Source organism: Plasmodium malariae (assembly GCF_900090045.1).
Source record: "Plasmodium malariae genome assembly, chromosome: 10".
NCBI lineage: Eukaryota > Apicomplexa > Aconoidasida > Haemosporida > Plasmodiidae > Plasmodium > Plasmodium malariae.
Window position 1 is genome coordinate 208,326 of NC_041784.1, and position 17,385 is coordinate 225,710.

Sequence of the window (17,385 nt, forward strand, 5' to 3'; positions counted from 1 at the left end):
GAAATCTATAGATACATTAAATCCCCATATATGTACTTATTAATGTGGATTCATTATATACTCATTTTCACATATACACACCATATATAATAATATATGTATATACATATACATAAATATGGGGATATATTTAAATCTTTAAATATAAATATGCATATTGGGGGAATTTTCCTTCCATTTCATTAAACTTATAAAACGAATAGTTACGAATAAAAATTAGGGGGGGAAATAAATTAAAAATAAAAAGGAAAATAAATAAAAAAATGGAAAGAAAAATAAGAAAAAAGAAAACTGTTTTAAAACGAAGAGTTTATACATAAATGGAATATAATGTTGCACGAATATTTCTTTTTGTTAAAAAAAAAAAAAAAAAAAAAAATTAAAAAAACAAAATGACAATAAAATTAATAAAAACGAAGTTCATAAAAACGAAGTTCATAAAAACGAAGTTCATAAAAATGAAGTTCATAAAAACGAAGTTCATAAAAACAAAGTTCATAAAAACAAAGTTCATAAAAAAAGTTAATGAAAAAGTATAGCAGGAACAGCAAAAAATAGCATATTAACAAACTACGTTAAAATTGTAAAGCATAATGAAAAGAACACTATCATTTCCCCCTCCCCCCACCAAGATACATATTATATGCGCAATCACTCATAATTTAAAAACAAAAAAGAAGGTGAAACTAATATAAATAAAAAGAAAGCACTTTTAACAATTTTTAATGAAAGTTATGAATATGAATTTTAGAAAACCCGATAATACCGCTGATTTAATTGATAGTATTATAAATAGCGAAAATGGAAAAGTTCAAAAATACGTTTTAGAAAGAAAAAGAAAAGAAAAGGAATTTCTGGAGCAGAAGGAAAACATAAAAAAGAAATCATTAATGGCTCCAAAACTAAATCAGATGTTTGTTAAAAATAAAAATGAAGATGATAAATTAATTAGTGAAACTGTTGGTCTTAGGACCGTTCACGAGTATAAAAAAATAAAGGATGAAATTTATAGTAATAAAAAGGATACCACTTCGAATGAAAACATCAAGAGGGATATATATAGCAAACATAAACATTTTAAATTATCCTTCTTCTCTGATGATGAGGAAGAAGATGCAGCATTAGACGAAGATGCCAATTCAAAGGTGGATGGAGAGATAGACGAAAAAACATCTCAAGGAGAAAAGTTGAAAGAACAAGAAGAAGAAGAAGAACAAAACAACCAACCAACTTTCAATGAGTTAAATGGCACCTCTAACGATGAGGAAAACGGCAAAAATGACTGTGATAAAAATTTACAAAAAGATAATACAGAAAAAAATGATAAAGCAAAAAACGAGACAGTAACATATAGTAACAAAACGCAAACAAAATATGAAAAGAAAAACAACTTCAAAAAAATTATGAAAGATCCAACTATAAATACATCCTTTTTAAAAGATAAAGAACGAGATGAAAAAATAGAATTAAAAAAAAAAGAGTTAAGAGAATTATATTTTAAATTAGAAAACGAACAAAAAGAAAAAGTTATAGAAATAACTTATTCCTACTATGATGGTTCTGGCCATAGAAGAAAAATTTCAGTTAAACAAAAAACAACTATAGGACAGTTTATAAACAAATGTGTTGATAATTTAAAAAATGAGTTTATTCATTTAAGGTCTGCATCTTGTGAAACATTAATTTTTGTAAAAGAGGATATTATTCTTCCAAATTATTTAACATTTTATGAATTAATTAAAAATAAAGCTCAAGGAAAAACAGGACCATTATTTTCTTTTGACGCAGTGGAAAATTTATCAGGAATTACGGATATAAGAAAAGAAAAGACAGATGTAAGTAAAAAAAAATAATAATAAATAATTATAATAATATGTTCAACTCGGAAATGTTGTGAGGCTTGCGTGTTAAAATAAAATGAGCTTATTGTATTGCAGTGTTCCGTGAAACGTACACGTACATGAAAAAAAATACATGAAAATGTTATTCTGTCCATTTATAAATATGCAAATAAATTGGTGTTCACGTACATATCTGTATAAACATGCCAATGCTTGTTTAATATAATTTCATGCACAAAATAGTTTTACAAATTAAAATAATATCTATTTATTTTATATTTTTAATTTCAGACTCACGCGGGTAAGTTAGTAGAAAAAAAGTGGTATGAAAAAAATAAGCATATATTTCCTGCCTCTAAGTGGGAAATTTATAAGCCCTTGAAAACGTACACAACTAGCTATACAGATCTGTTTAATAATTTCATATAGAGTATCATTTTTTTTTTTTTTTTTTGTAATTACTTGTCTATTAGTTATATAAATTATGCATTTCTCCTCTTTTTTTTTTTTCCTCCTCCGTTCACTTTTTTAAGTACAACATGACCAATATCTGTAATTTGACAAATTAAAAACATTAAGCATCATTTCATTGTTTAGTTATTAATTAAATGTACTACTTATTTTTCCAACTAAAATAAATAATTTTCGTTTCATCCTTGCATTATAGTAAAAATGAGCAATTTGAATATATTTATGTGCGTATGTAGGTATTTACACATATAAATATATTATGATTGCTCAGCTGATATGCATACACATAGGTGTATATATATATATATATATATATATATATGTACATATGTATAAATTAATACTTGGGAATAGTTGAAAAAATTCCTGATTTTTTCTGTCCACATTTTTATCTAAACGTCTGAGCTTGTACAAAAACGTGTTAATATGTTTTTGCTCATAATTTTCATCATATATCATTTTGTTTTTATCAACTTCATTTATTTTATATTTTTCTCTAATTCGGTTAGCAATGCATTCTCTGATGTAAACCTAAAAAATGGTAAAATTTGTAATCCCATATAAAACGAGTTTTAACATTTTTTTGATGCTATAAATGTGGTTTTTAAATAATAGTTCAGTTTGATTTAGTGCATAATTAAAAAAAATTTAGCGCTTATTAAAAACGCTTTCCTACACATTTTTAAAGTTTTATGTAGTATACAAAATTACGCTAGCTTTTTTGTAGAAGTTATAAAAGTACAGTAACATATTAGAAGCAATTAAAAAAATGAAACGAAGAATACTATTTAATAAAAAACGTGTATTAAGTTGTATCTTGTTTAATTGTGGCTATCGCATTTGCTTTCACCATTATAATTATCGTTAATTTTAATTTTTATTTTTTTTTGCTGTCACTAGTCTTGTTTCTTTATAGTTTCAATTATCGTCCTGCTTCTTACTATTTTTTTCTTTTTTACTTACATCTTTAAAGCATCTAAGATTTCTAACAATGTCTGTGAACACAGATATCATTTCTGATCTAAATAAGAAATAATTTCCTTTGAAGACTTGTTTGTAAATACATATCGCTTTTGTTATGAACCTATCAATCGCTGTTTTCTGAATTTCAATATAACCTAAAAAATAAATATATGTTGAAATAAAAGTAGCGATCCTTTTTTCTTATCGCTTTGCAAATATAGTACATATATGTAAGTATATATATGTATATATGTACATATGCATATACACATATACCCATACACACACATATGCATGCAAACACAATATGAGTGTAAGTTTTCTTTGCATTCTTTTTAGCCTAAACCATTCTCAAATAAAAAGTTGTATATTTTGACGTGGGGATTATTTGTTCTTAAACGAATTATATGATTTATATTTTTCGTAATAAATAATAACTGAATAATCGTTTCTGCAATGAATGGGGATATTAAAACACACGAATGATAGATGTAGCCTATGTCCTTCTTTGATATAGCTCTACGAGGTTTCTTCGAAAGAAAAAAAAAAAAAAAAAAAAACATAAAAAGATAAGTGTATCATTTAGGTCATGCTTTTTTGTTACATTTGTTCGAATATATACCATTTGTTATTTACGTATTTTTTTTTTTTTTTTTTTTTTTTCTTTTGTTCTCTGTCATTCTTACACACCATTGTTACAACTTCGTAATTTTTCAAAAAGACCTCATCGATGTGCCTTTTCGAAAAATCTGTCGTACCCTCATCAAAATGGAACAAATTTACGTTCATTTTATTTTTCAAATAATAATAAAAATAGAAATTAACGGTTAATGAATTATCCATATTTTCTCTATTTTCTGTAGTAGAACCGTCTTTTTTTATCCTCACATATTTTGCATAAAAGCTAAAATAAGAAAATACATCTCTCAACATGAAATATAAATAATAGAGTAATATAAATGTATAAATAAACAAGGTAGAGAAAGAAAGAATTATCCTTAACACAATATGATACGTTATTATTCTTAATTGTTCTAACTGTATACTTAAAAAAAATAAAAACATGAAAAAAAAACTCTCCAATTTGATATTATAATTCTTCACTTTAATATGAGGATTAACGAACATAGATAAACAAATAAAAAAAAGAAAGAAGAAAGACAAAAAAATAAGGAAACTTAAATGATCAGGTAGTCGCATTATACATAAAAACAAAATATTGATTAACAATATTTTAAGTATATAATAATAATATTTGTTTTGTTTACATAAAAATGTATAAAACCCATACATATATTTATATTTATAATTTCTTTTTAAAGAACGTGGTGTTCTAAAAATGGATATAAAAATTATTAAGTAAGATAAAAAACAAAAACAAGAAATGATTGGTAGACCCATTAATTTAGTAACTTTTAAATGTAATTCATCATAACACACTGTTGACGTATCATAATAAGATATATTATAATTAAATAAACCAATACATATATAAGAGGAAAGAAAAATAAACATTATAGAAGAGTTACCAATATATAAAGTAATATGTATATATTGATAATAATATATTTGAAGAGATGTTTTGAAAAAGTCTATAACATCACTATTATAAAAAAAAATTGCATTTACATATTTGTGAAAAGTATAATTAGGTAGAAATAATGGATAGATATATTCATCCTTAAAATTTTCAAGTATATACTTTTTGATTCTCTTTATTTTGTTATTATTTAAGGATTCACTTTTATTTCCCCTTTCCTCTAATATCATATTTTTTGCTCCTTTTCTCAAGTACAAAAATATAAAATTAAACACTAGGGTAAAACAAGTAAACAAAAATACTATCCACACGAAAACAAGTATTTGTAACATGTATATTTTGGAACGATTACTATAAAAATGAAAACAGTCTAATTTAATAAAGTGTAAGAAATTTAAATGAACGATTTTAATTAAATCATAAAAAGCATTATGCAAATAAATATTCAAAAAATAATGAGCTTTTAAGTTCCCCTTATGTAGGTATAATCCCCCTTTGTTCTCTTTTTCGTATAAAGTATAATTCTCCCTCTCATTTTCTGTTAAATCATTTGAAAAACTTAGCAACAAAATGAGAGATAAATAAAACATAAATTCACGAAAATAATGCAAAAAATATATTGTTCCCTTTTCATAAATGTCAAAATGATAAAAGTAAAGACTAATATTTATGCATTTAAATAACACCATGAAAAAAATTAAAGATAGGATACAATAAATCATAGTAATGAATATAATAAATATAATATGATAACATTTCTTACATTTAGCATATTTTACATATATATTTTTGTAATAATTTTTTATACAATTATTACATATAAAACCTTCATTCTTTTCTGCACATTTTCCACAAGTATCTAAACAAACATAGGGTCTTTTGCAATAAATATACATGTTATTCATAAATGGGTAAATGTTCTTTTTCTTTTGTTTTACAGAACATCTATCAAAATTTTTAAAGGATATTTCATTTTTATGTTTAAAAAATGATTCTAAATTATCTACATGCAATTCATTTAAGTTCTTTTTACAATAGAAATGGTTGTTTATATAAGAGCACAAGTCGCACCTATTACCTACGTAATCTAAATAGTAATTATTATCACATGTGCAGTCATAAATAAATTTGGATGTTCTTTTTTTATTAAAACTAGACGGGGGACAACTAAAACAACTCTCCGAATTCCTATGACTTGAATAGCTGTCTTCTTCACATACATAACATTTATTATTCTTAAAATATTCACCATAATTGCAAAAATTAAATGAACTTGACACAAATACTGGCAAACAGCTTATTATAGCATAAGAGAAAAATGCATACCATATACTCATTGTACAAATTAACTGCAGTTATATATAGTTTTCATAAATTTTGAAAAAGTGAAATTATTTAAAAATAGGCTAAAAGTAAATGTAGAAAAAAAAGGCATAAATTTTGTACCATACTATGTAATAATTAAGAATTCTTTTTCTTTGAGTACAAAAATATATTGTACTTTTTTTTTTTTTTTTTCAAATATAAATAATTATGTTCCCAAAAGTGTTATAATACTCAAATACACACTTTAAAAAATAAAAATATGTTCTTCCTTTTTTTTTCTCCTCCTTTTCACTATTAAACACCATTAATTTAAAAAATAATTTTTCTTTTTTCCTCCCCCCCCACTTTAATTTTTATATTTATTATTTCTGCTGTTTCGGATAGAATTATAAAAATAGCTTTAAATAAAAACGCTGTTAATTTTTTCCCCTTCATTTATCTTATTATTTCTTCGTTTATCTTTCACTTGTACTTAATTTATTTGCACCCTTACTCAAAGGACAAATGGGAACACTGTCAAGTTTTTAAGCGTTTAATTCTTTATAATCAAAGCCCAAATGAACTATATTAAAGAAGGAAAAAAAAAAGAAAACCACTACCCAACAATTCTCACAAAAAAAAATTACGAATTACCTTTTTTCTTAGCTAAGACTCCTAGTCTCATTAAATTGTAGATACTTAATGCGCTAAAATTATCTTCAAGCATATTTAAATGAGAAAAAGTACATATATATATATATATGTATATAAGTACCTATACACGTTTGTATATATGTGTATAGGTTCGTACCACTTGCAAGCATACTATTTATATAGATTTGCCTCTGCCTTTGTTGCATTGAATGCCAAAAAAAATAGCCCATGAGGTAAATAATATATCTTATAATCCTTTCAATCTTCGTACATTGCAACGTGAAAAAAAAATTAAATGTAGAAAATATTAAAATTAAATGAAAATAAAAAAAGATATAAATAAAGCAAAACATATTTAGCATATTGGGATTCTTCTTTTTTAACTTCATTCTTTTCGTAATTACGAATTCTCCCTGTTTTTTTAAAGAATAAAAAAATATTAACTCATGTTTGTCCTTGTGTATAACTTTTTTATGCATTTCTCTATAAAAGGAATTCCCTCATTATTAAACATGAGAAAAGTAACACCCAACTACTATTTTATAATTAATTTTTCATCTGAAAAATGATGCAGAAAGCTCCAAAAACATTACGCATTGATTTTTATTACATAATAATTAACTGTAAATTCAAAAAACAATGGCACGAAAGTATTTTTAAAAAAGAATATCTGCATCAATTATCAAAAATTAATCACTCCTTTGTACATAAGAGCAAGTACATTAACAAGAATATATACAATATGAAATGCATAGAATTATACAGATATAGTTGTTTGTTAGAGAAGCAAAGTGTGAACAATGTAGCTATTTATAAACAGATTAATAGGAGAGTAGAAATGATATACAAATTTCTTAATCCGTCAAAAATTGTATTATTAATTAAATTATATTTAGAAAACGCCAATTTAAATTTATATCATAGTACATTTAACTGTCTTTTAGAAGAAGCAATAAAAAAGTTAAACGAATTTAACCTTGAAGAAATTGTTAAGTTATATAATATAATTAGCAATGTAGAAAACAATCAAAATGTTGTTTATTTATTTAAATATTTTAACAACCACTTAATTAATTATTACACATTTATTGATGTAAAATCTTTTTCAGTCCTATTAAATTCTCACGCAAAATTAAAAATTAAAGATATGAAACTAATAAATAAATTTTTACATATCATAATGCAAAATAAATTACCTTTTGATGTTATAACTTATTCTATTTTTTTTAATTCCTTTTATAAACTAAGGATAGTAGATAACGAATTTGTTACCATAATAGTTAGACAATTCTTAAACGAAATAGATGAGTCGAAAGAAAAAGAAGACTCAGTTCGTATCGAAAAGTTTGATCAGAACATAGTTCATAATGACAAAAAAAAAACAATAAGAAACATATTTGTCAGTTATTCTCCATACCATATTTGTAACATATTGCTGTATTTCACCATTTATAATATTAACAATATAGCTAATTTAAATGATTTAAAAGAATTTAAAAATGATTTAAATTTAAGTGATAATGTCTACATAAATTTCTTAATAGACCTATTAATTAAAAAAAAAAATTTATTAAAATGTGAGGAAATTTTAACCTTATGCCAAGTTTTCAAGTCTTTGAAAATAAAAAATAACATATTAGTTAACCATATAGAGAACTTATTACTAAATTATTTCATATATGTGAAGGACCAAAAAAATATAAATTATAACAATAATAACCAAAATGTTACAAATTCAACTGATTTTATTCCATTCACTGATAATGCTCTTGTAAAAATTTTATTTGACATGTGCACTTTTTATAATGATATAAATATATACAACTATAGCATACAATATTTTCGCTGGAAAAAGGTAGATTTTTATGCCTCTTCATTATTACTATACATATATTCAGAAATAAATCTGTTAGATTATCAAATGATCACTATATTAATTCATGTTATAAATAAAAATTATTTACTCAATTTTCAAGTAGAAAACATTTTCCCCATAATTAGATCTTTCTATAAAATCTGCCTCAACAATCAGCATTATTTTGAAAGTACAAATAAAAGCCAAAATTTTGCTAACAACATGCAGAATTGTTCTGAAACAACTAGACATTCATGTAATTCACAACCAACGCTGCAAATAGTTCATTCATTATCCTCCGATACCTATAACTCTATTACTCAAGATAGGAAACTAAGTAGTACATGTAAAATACCCCAAAACGAAATGTATAATAAAATTAATGATAATGCTAAGGCAATAGCACTGTCAGCTAACGATAATCCTATCAAAACTTCAACACAAATAGGATATATATTTTGCAAAATTGAAAACTTATGTGATAACATCTTTTCTAAGTTAAAAAAAGAATTATTAGAAAAAAAAATACATATCAGTAGATCAAATATAAGTCTCCTATGTAAAATTTTGTTCTACTCCACCTTTCTGAGAAGATTTGCTTTTCTTAACAATGTAATTAATTTATTTATAGACAAAAAAGATGAACTTGAGAGTTTTAAAAATATCTTAAATATTCTGTACGCTTATTGTTACATTAAAAATAATATATACAGTTACGATATAAACAAAATAAATCTTATCAAAGTTAACGAAAAGAGCATAATAAAACAGCATACAAATGACAGGGTATTAGAAAATTATAATTTTATTATAAATAAATTGAATCATAACAACGAATTAACAAATATGATTTCTTTTCTATTCATTCAATGTAAATTAAATGATTATCGTTTCGTAAATGAAGAGAGCATAACTACATGGCTCAAGTTCTCTTTTTTAAATATACATCTGTTATCACTCTTACTTAATAGTCTCATATCAAAAGAATTAAATATAATTACTAACTTTACAGCTAATGATAGGACTGAAATTTTGTTAGAGACAATAGGTAATAAAAAAAAAGGTAACGATATCAAAAATAGTCACATTATTGTAAAGAATGTCTATAAATTGCATTTAATGAAATTGTATAATCTAATTCTTGTACAAATAAATAAGCTTATTTTAAAGTGCCAAAATGTTTATGATATAACAAGAATTTTTAATTCATCCTTTATTTTTTTAAGTTATTTTGGAAAATTAAAAAACGAGCAGAAGTTAAATGGCGAAGATTTACAAGTCCAAACAAGTATATATAATATCCTGAGAAAAATAGAAAAAAATGTAATACAAAATTATCTTTTATATAATAAGGAATACATAATATTGCTATCAGCCATTTGTATATATAGTAATAATTATTCGTACATACCTTTCGCATTCTTTTTTCAATATTTCCATTTATTTGCTTTTAAAGAAATTATTTCATATTTAATATTGTTAAGCAATGATGAAGAGATTAAGTACATCTCTAATTCTATTTTTTCCCTAATAAATTATAAGAGCACAGAAAGTATCGAGTGCAACAAAAAGGAAGACATTGAAAAGTTTTATTTTTTTCATGTGTCCAAAATTGTAAGAAGTATTAGCACTAACAGGAATAACGATACAAAGGATATAAATAACCACAATAATGATAATCCATATGATGTCAATTATTTGAGGGGCCATGTTCAAGCTAATAACTCCTTCTGTTTAAACCCCTTCCAAATAAACAACATAATAAGCATATACAAATCACTGATAAGTAATAACGACATATTGAATAGTGAATTCTTTAAAAAAATTAAAGACTTGTATTTGCACTCAATTGAAATTAATTCTGCTTTGTTAAACAATCTTTCGCTCAGTGATCTAAATAGTTTATGTTTATTTATTTTAAAAAAAAACAATGTAAATACATTTCTATTTAAATACATTTTAAAAAAGAATTATGAGTACATCGATTCAGAAAAAAAATTGTTATTAAAATATGACTACATTATTAGCTTATTAAAAATTACAATCCATTTAAGGAAATATAATCTATTTATAAATGACTCAATTATAATTAACATTATCTTAAAAAATGTAGATAAGTTTAACACATTACACAAAATGAATACTCTTATCGAGTGTTTACTTCAAATTAGAAGAAGAAATACTTTTGATAACCTTATAAATGAGTTGTGCTATAACTCTAAAAATATGTATTTAAATTACTTTCTAAGTAACCAAACAGTAGACTTAAATATAGTGTTGTATTTTTTGTATATATTAAACAGCTTTAACAACTCAGAACTTTTTTATACTATGTTTCAAATTTTTTGCGTAAAATTATTTCATTTAAAAAGGATAGTAGTTTATCAAAGGAAAAGGTATAATTTTGTATCCAGTTCAAACAATACCTTTTTCATGGCTAAGAACATTTATTATTTAAACATAGATGGAGGTATAAAATTAGCCGAAGATTCGGATGATCCTTTTAGAGATGTTAGCACTTCAGATAACGAATATGTAATATATGTAAATGATGAAAATGCTTTTATAAATATGGAAAATAAAGAGACAAAGGAAGAAGAAGAAGAAGAAGAAGAAGAGGAATTTAATGATGATCATCATGATGAGAAGGATGAAAGCAAAATGGAGCTGGAAATATCGAACTCCAAGAAGATAACAGTAACTGCTAAGTCAAGCAAAAATGACATGCAACTAGTGATGCAAAATAAGGAAACTGATAAAGATACACACCTTAGCAACTATCATAAAGAAACGAATCAAATAAAAAATATAAAAAAAATGGACCATACGACACACATTAACGACCACTCTTTTATCATCTTATTCCTTCTGCTTGATCTGGTTAAAAACGAACAAAGAATTAAACAAGCAGAAATATACAATTTTAACTTTTCCCTATTTAAAAATTATATATATATCTTAAATAAAGAAGTAATAATTCAGTGCTTGTACATTTACTTTTACTCAGAAATTAATGAAAAATTGGAACATGATAACAAATTAAGAGGAAACAGAGTTATAGATGAACATGTACATTACATCTTAAATGTCTTGATAACCTTCATTCATAATTTAGATGTTTATTCAATTTTGAAATTGTCTTTCATTTATATTAATTTATATTTGTATTCAAATAAAAAATATCAAGTTAACGAAAACATTAAAATTCTTTTTGAGCATATAAACAAAAAAAAAAATTTAATAGAAAAAAATAATATCTTATATGAGCAAATAAAAAGGTATGAAAATATTTCAAATTTATGAAAAAAGGGTAGATAAATATACACCTTTGCAAACGTCTGATTCCATTTGAGAGATGCACATGGATATTCATATTAAATGTATTCACATATACATGCGCATATACATACATGCATACACAGATAAAGCATGGTACACTAATTTACAACAAAATTCTTTTTATGATATATCAGCTTCTAACACAAGGTAGTAACAAACATTCTGTATAGTCAGTTTTTTCCTTGTTTATTGAACAGCGTCCCTTTTTTTCACCTGTCTCTTCATGATATAATTAAAACTTTACACAAATGAATGATCAACTTTTTAAAAGGGATAAAAATAAAATTAAAAAAAAAAAAAAAAAGAGCCGATTTAACATTTCTGCAATTAATTAAATTTTATGTCTTCTTTAATCTTGAAATAATAACCAGCGATAACAAATGTAATATCAAAAAGATAATGTATACGAAAATGAAGGCGCTTTTGGAATCATCTATGCTATAATAGCTCAAAATCACTAAGAAGTAAAAAAGGTAAGAATATTATAAAAACCGAAATTAGGCACATGCGTATAATATAACACACAACAGTAAAAAAATACAATAAATCAATTTTTTTTTAAAAACATACAATATTCAAAATAGTGAGAAGCAAAGGAGCTTGCATCTAAAATACTAGAATAAAAGGAGCACATCAAATTGTGAATATTTTTTATATATACCTGCAAGAATGGAGAAAGAAAAACGTAATTAAAAATAGAATTATGCATATGTTATGGTACAATAAATTAAAAGGAATATGCAAAATTAAACACGCGATAATGCACTAAAAAGTTAACAGTTCATAGCAGTACAATATCATTTTGTAATGGACTTATGAAAAGTGAATGCACAAGGGATCACATTCACTCATTTTATTAGGTAGAAAAGAAAAATGGGAAAAAGGTTACCTTCGTTACCAAAATATAAATAGGCATATAAAAGAATGTTTTGTGCAGTGATTTCAGAATTGTTTCCAAAAACTGAAAAGAAATTAAAAAAACAAAAAAAGGAAAAAGATATGATCGCGTACGACTAATGATAAACGCGTCATGTCATGCTCATTTTATCTTTTTATTACTATTTTTTTTTTTTTCTCATTTTTTCTCCCCCAAATGTGATGAGAATTATTTGTATTACCAGTAACCAGAGCTGATTAAATCTGTAGTGAAAAAATAAAAAGCGTAAGGACATCAAGAAAATATTAACCAGCGAGCTGAGGAAAATTGATGTAGCATAGGATTCTTCACTGAAGTAACTTATATAAAGATATAGACCTATTAAATCTGTTACATAATTTACTAAATTCAAATAGCAATAGGAATGCATATCTAATGATATATATTTTATTTTATAATTTAAAAATATTCTTTCAAAAGTGGGAATAATTAATAATAAGCATATATAAAAAATGTTAGAAAAATTTAAATTGTTTAGTAATAGTCTAATAGGATAGCTAAGAATAAATTTTTTTTTGTTGTTCAAACTTTTTATGCTATTAAAACGGCTTAGGAAATGTATATTACTTAATCTCCCATTATCATCCTTATTGTCTTTCTTTTTTTTTTTTTTTTTTTTCTCTTTTTTATTAATATATTCTATTTCCTTCTCAATTAAGGAGTTATATTTTGTAATACCCGAATTTTTTATTCTTGAATAAAAGTTTATATTGTCATTAATATTAAATAATTTTTTAAAATTATCCATAATGGATAACCTTATTTTATAGTCCTGCTTTTCCGTAACAAAAATATTTGTTTTTATCTGCTCGTCAAGTTGTGCTCCATGTACAGTAAGCAATGTATATCTGTTATTATAATTAATATTATTTTTTTTAAATATATAACATTTTATCCTTGACAATAATTTAAAAAAATTAAAAAATTCTGCTATGTGTTTCAAATTATCACATAATAGGTCCATGTACGTTTCCTTTTTGTTTGACTCATTTTTTACAAAATCATTCTTAAGAAGTTGTTCATTACAAAATACATCAATCGAAGAATAAAAATAATCACTGCAATACTTATCATTGTAGCGATAGTTGTCATACATGCCACCATAATAATTAAACTCATTGCTATTTTCGCAGTTATTATTGATCCTTTCTTTACTGTTCTGTATATTCATTATAGTATTAATTCCTTTCTCTTCATCATATAAGGGGCTTCTAACATAATCTTCACCATTATTATGCTTGTCTATTTCATCATTTTTCATATTTATCTTAAAAAAGCTCTTTCCAGTACCATTTTCCATTGTTTTATTGATAACAGTAATCCCCCTTCTATCTTCTTTAGAACAATTTACGTTTTCAAATCTATCGTTCTTATAAAAATTGAAAATATTATTTTTGTTTTTAAGAAAAATAAAAGAAAGGATAAAAATGGATAATGTTTTAATAAAAGTGTTTATAATCATAATATTCGCATGCTCATGCAAAAGTACAAATATGTGATATACGAAATAGATAAAAACTGTAGAAAGACTTAAAATCATTTTACTTATAACTTGTATAATATATATAGAATTTAAACTAAATTCCCTTTTATATATGTTTGTAAACTTTCCACATAAAAAAAATATATTATCTGAAATAACATCTGTAACACTTTCTAATAAGGAATATAAAAAACAGAAAAAAAAAATTTTCTCTTTTTTTCTTATAAACTTATTAGAAATCAAAATTAAAATAAATGAGTTAAAAATTTGAATAATAATACATGATAAAATTAGTATATTCAATTTTAAGTGATAATATTCTGCATTTATCTTATTGTTTATCAACTCTCTAACATTATATGAATTGTCATTCTTTCCATAATTAAAACTTTTAAATTTGTTATAATAATAATAATCATAATTTTCACTCGATCCCATATTATTTTCTGCTAAATCTATGCTATCCTTAAAAATATAATCCATCTTTAAACTACCTCTTAACGTTCTATATGATTTTTTCTTATTCTCATTTTTATAATTATTCACATGTAAGTAACCTAAATTAATGTCCTTAATTGCAGACGCATGGTCGATTGTCTTATCAAGTACCCGCAAATCTGTGCGACCAAAGTTATTATAACAATCGTTACTATTATTATTGTATTCTTCATTCCTTCTACTGTATTTGCCATTCGTATTACTATTGTTATTATCGATATGCATGCTCTTTCCATCGTTATGGTAATAACCAAGCATATTGGAAATGAACATAATGTTTTCCTTATTATTCTCAAAATATACTTCTTCAAAATTTTGACTTTCATTTTTATAAGGAACACAATGTTCCTCATTCAAAAGAGAATATTCAGTGTTAAAATTGTCGACATAATTGACCTGATGATTTGTTGTTTTCTCATATTTTGAATCACCTAATTTTACATAATCATTACATTTTTTTCCTAGATGAAAATTTAACAATTTTATGCTTTCCTCCTTTGAGTCTATATTTGCACTTTTCTCTATATTGTCATAAAAGCTGAATGAATCATTCATCATAACATTTGTCTTATTCATAACATTGGAACTATTATTTGTGCGGTTACTCGTACATTTACTCGTTTCACTATTCGCACCATTACTCCCATTAATTTTATTGTTAACACCCCTTTGGTTGAAGGGACCACCCTCAATAATACACGCTTCATTCGTAATTCTATTTCCACGAGAGACATAATCCAAACGTTTGTAATGATTTTGCATATTTATACATAAATTATTAAGAATATATTTCTCACTCTTCTCCTTCATTACCCTTTTGATTAAATTGCTGTAAAATTTTTTATTTTCATCCTTGTACAACTTTTTTTTTTTTTTTCTTCTAAAAAATATTTTTTTATTATTCTTATATATATTAAAAAAAAATTTCTTACCAGAGGAATTCCCCTTATTATTCATTAAGTTCTTTTGTATAAAACTGTTAGTGCACGTTATTACTTTTATACGAGTTTGTTTATTTTTTACTTCGTCTTTATAAAGTAACCTATTTTTTTCCCTACTGGCATTACGCTTCCTTTTATTATGAACTTGTAAGATTTTCCTTCTTTGCCATATAGATAAAAGCTTTTTTTTTCTCAACATGTATTTTCTAAATTCATATAAAGGCATATCAGATAACATCCGATGGTAAACATTATTTGGACCTTTTTTTCTCTTACTAATTCTGTTCAGCTTAGTTTTTTCTTTTTTAAAAATAGAATTATTTCCACCCTTACTATCTACATTTTCATAAGATATTGAAGAATAATAAATCCTACTAAAATTTTTATTAATTTTACTAAAGTAATAACGAATATATATGTAATATGCAATATAATCAAAAAAAAGGGTATAGAAACATTTCAAACATATTGGTAGATACACAACAACGAATAATTTTGTATTTAAGAATTTATCATCATTTCTACTATTAAAATTAAAAAAATGGATAAAATAATAAAAAAAATTTTCTTCCTTTCTTGGTGTTTCTGTATTGTCGTATGTACTTAACAAAAAAGTAAAAAAATGCGATATCGTAATTTCCGCATAAGTGTATGTTATTCTTAAAAAAAAAGTATACAAAAACAGGATATGGTAAATATAGTAATTTTTAATGAAGTAGTAATAATTCAAGAATTTTAACAATTTATCTTTTAACATTGTTATTATTTTTTTGTTTTTTTAATTCTTATTTAATTAGTTATTTAATTAATTGATTAATTATAAGCGCATGTAACACATACATACGTACATACATAAATACGTACATACATAAATACGTAAATAAATACATTACTTATAAAAATATGTGTTGTCTTACATTAATAACAAAACGAATATGTAACAAATATTCTATTAAAATTATTTTTACCCCTTACAAGGTACACAACAAATATATGTATCATATATATATAAATGGAAAGTAAATGTTACTCTCAATTCACACATGATTAAAAACCCTATTCAACTGGAAAATACGTATACAACATTGCACACTTTTATAAATATGAGTCACTTCTCACGAACAAACAAAGTCAAACAAATAACCGCGCATATCTATGTGTGCATTTAAACACGTCTACGTATATCTACGTTTTTATATATATCCAAACACATATTAAAATGTATAAAAAAAAAAGAGTTCACTAAAAAGGTAACGGCAGATAGTAATACTTAATGAGGCTTCACAACGATGTAATACGTGTCAAAGAATTATGAAAAAGGAAGTCAAACAAAAGATTAAGACGCGCACAAATATTCTGTGTATTAATAATGGTTGCACGCAAGAGAAATACAAAAACGAGAGAGGTCAAACATAATAATAATAATAGTAATAATAATCCGTTACATTTTAAAAAAAGGTAGAAAAAAAAAAAAAAAAACAAAAAAAAACAGTATACTACATAATATTATAAAAACCATAAAAAAAACACAAATAAATGGTTAACAAAGATATAATGT

At 24.2% G+C, this 17,385-nt stretch overlaps 4 protein-coding genes across 4 annotated transcripts; 2 read left to right on the plus strand and 2 right to left on the minus strand.

Annotated features, from left to right (window-relative positions):
* Window positions 1–725: 725 nt before the first annotated feature.
* Window positions 726–2,270, plus strand: PmUG01_10014000 (XAP-5 DNA binding protein, putative; the record flags this gene model as incomplete). Its single annotated transcript, XM_029005318.1, has 2 exons — window positions 726–1,835; window positions 2,133–2,270. The coding sequence occupies 2 exons, from the start codon at window positions 726–728 to the stop codon at window positions 2,268–2,270; spliced, it is 1,248 nt and encodes a 415-aa protein (XP_028861919.1).
* Window positions 2,271–2,323: 53 nt separating this feature from the next.
* Window positions 2,324–6,152, minus strand: PmUG01_10014100 (conserved Plasmodium protein, unknown function; the record flags this gene model as incomplete). Its single annotated transcript, XM_029005319.1, has 5 exons — window positions 2,324–2,391; window positions 2,657–2,843; window positions 3,276–3,430; window positions 3,622–3,805; window positions 3,966–6,152. The coding sequence occupies 5 exons, from the start codon at window positions 6,150–6,152 to the stop codon at window positions 2,324–2,326; spliced, it is 2,781 nt and encodes a 926-aa protein (XP_028861920.1).
* Window positions 6,153–7,339: 1,187 nt separating this feature from the next.
* On the plus strand, window positions 7,340–11,932 carry PmUG01_10014200 (conserved Plasmodium protein, unknown function; the record flags this gene model as incomplete). Its single annotated transcript, XM_029005320.1, has 1 exon — window positions 7,340–11,932. One exon carries the CDS (start codon window positions 7,340–7,342, stop codon window positions 11,930–11,932), a length of 4,593 nt encoding a protein of 1,530 aa, XP_028861921.1.
* A 374-nt stretch (window positions 11,933–12,306) lies between these two features.
* Window positions 12,307–16,584, minus strand: PmUG01_10014300 (conserved Plasmodium protein, unknown function; the record flags this gene model as incomplete). The annotated part of the gene is made up of 4 exons (XM_029005321.1): window positions 12,307–12,425; window positions 12,539–12,629; window positions 12,858–12,929; window positions 13,087–16,584. 4 exons carry the CDS (start codon window positions 16,582–16,584, stop codon window positions 12,307–12,309), a joined length of 3,780 nt encoding a protein of 1,259 aa, XP_028861922.1.
* Between the last annotated feature and the right edge of the window lie 801 nt (window positions 16,585–17,385).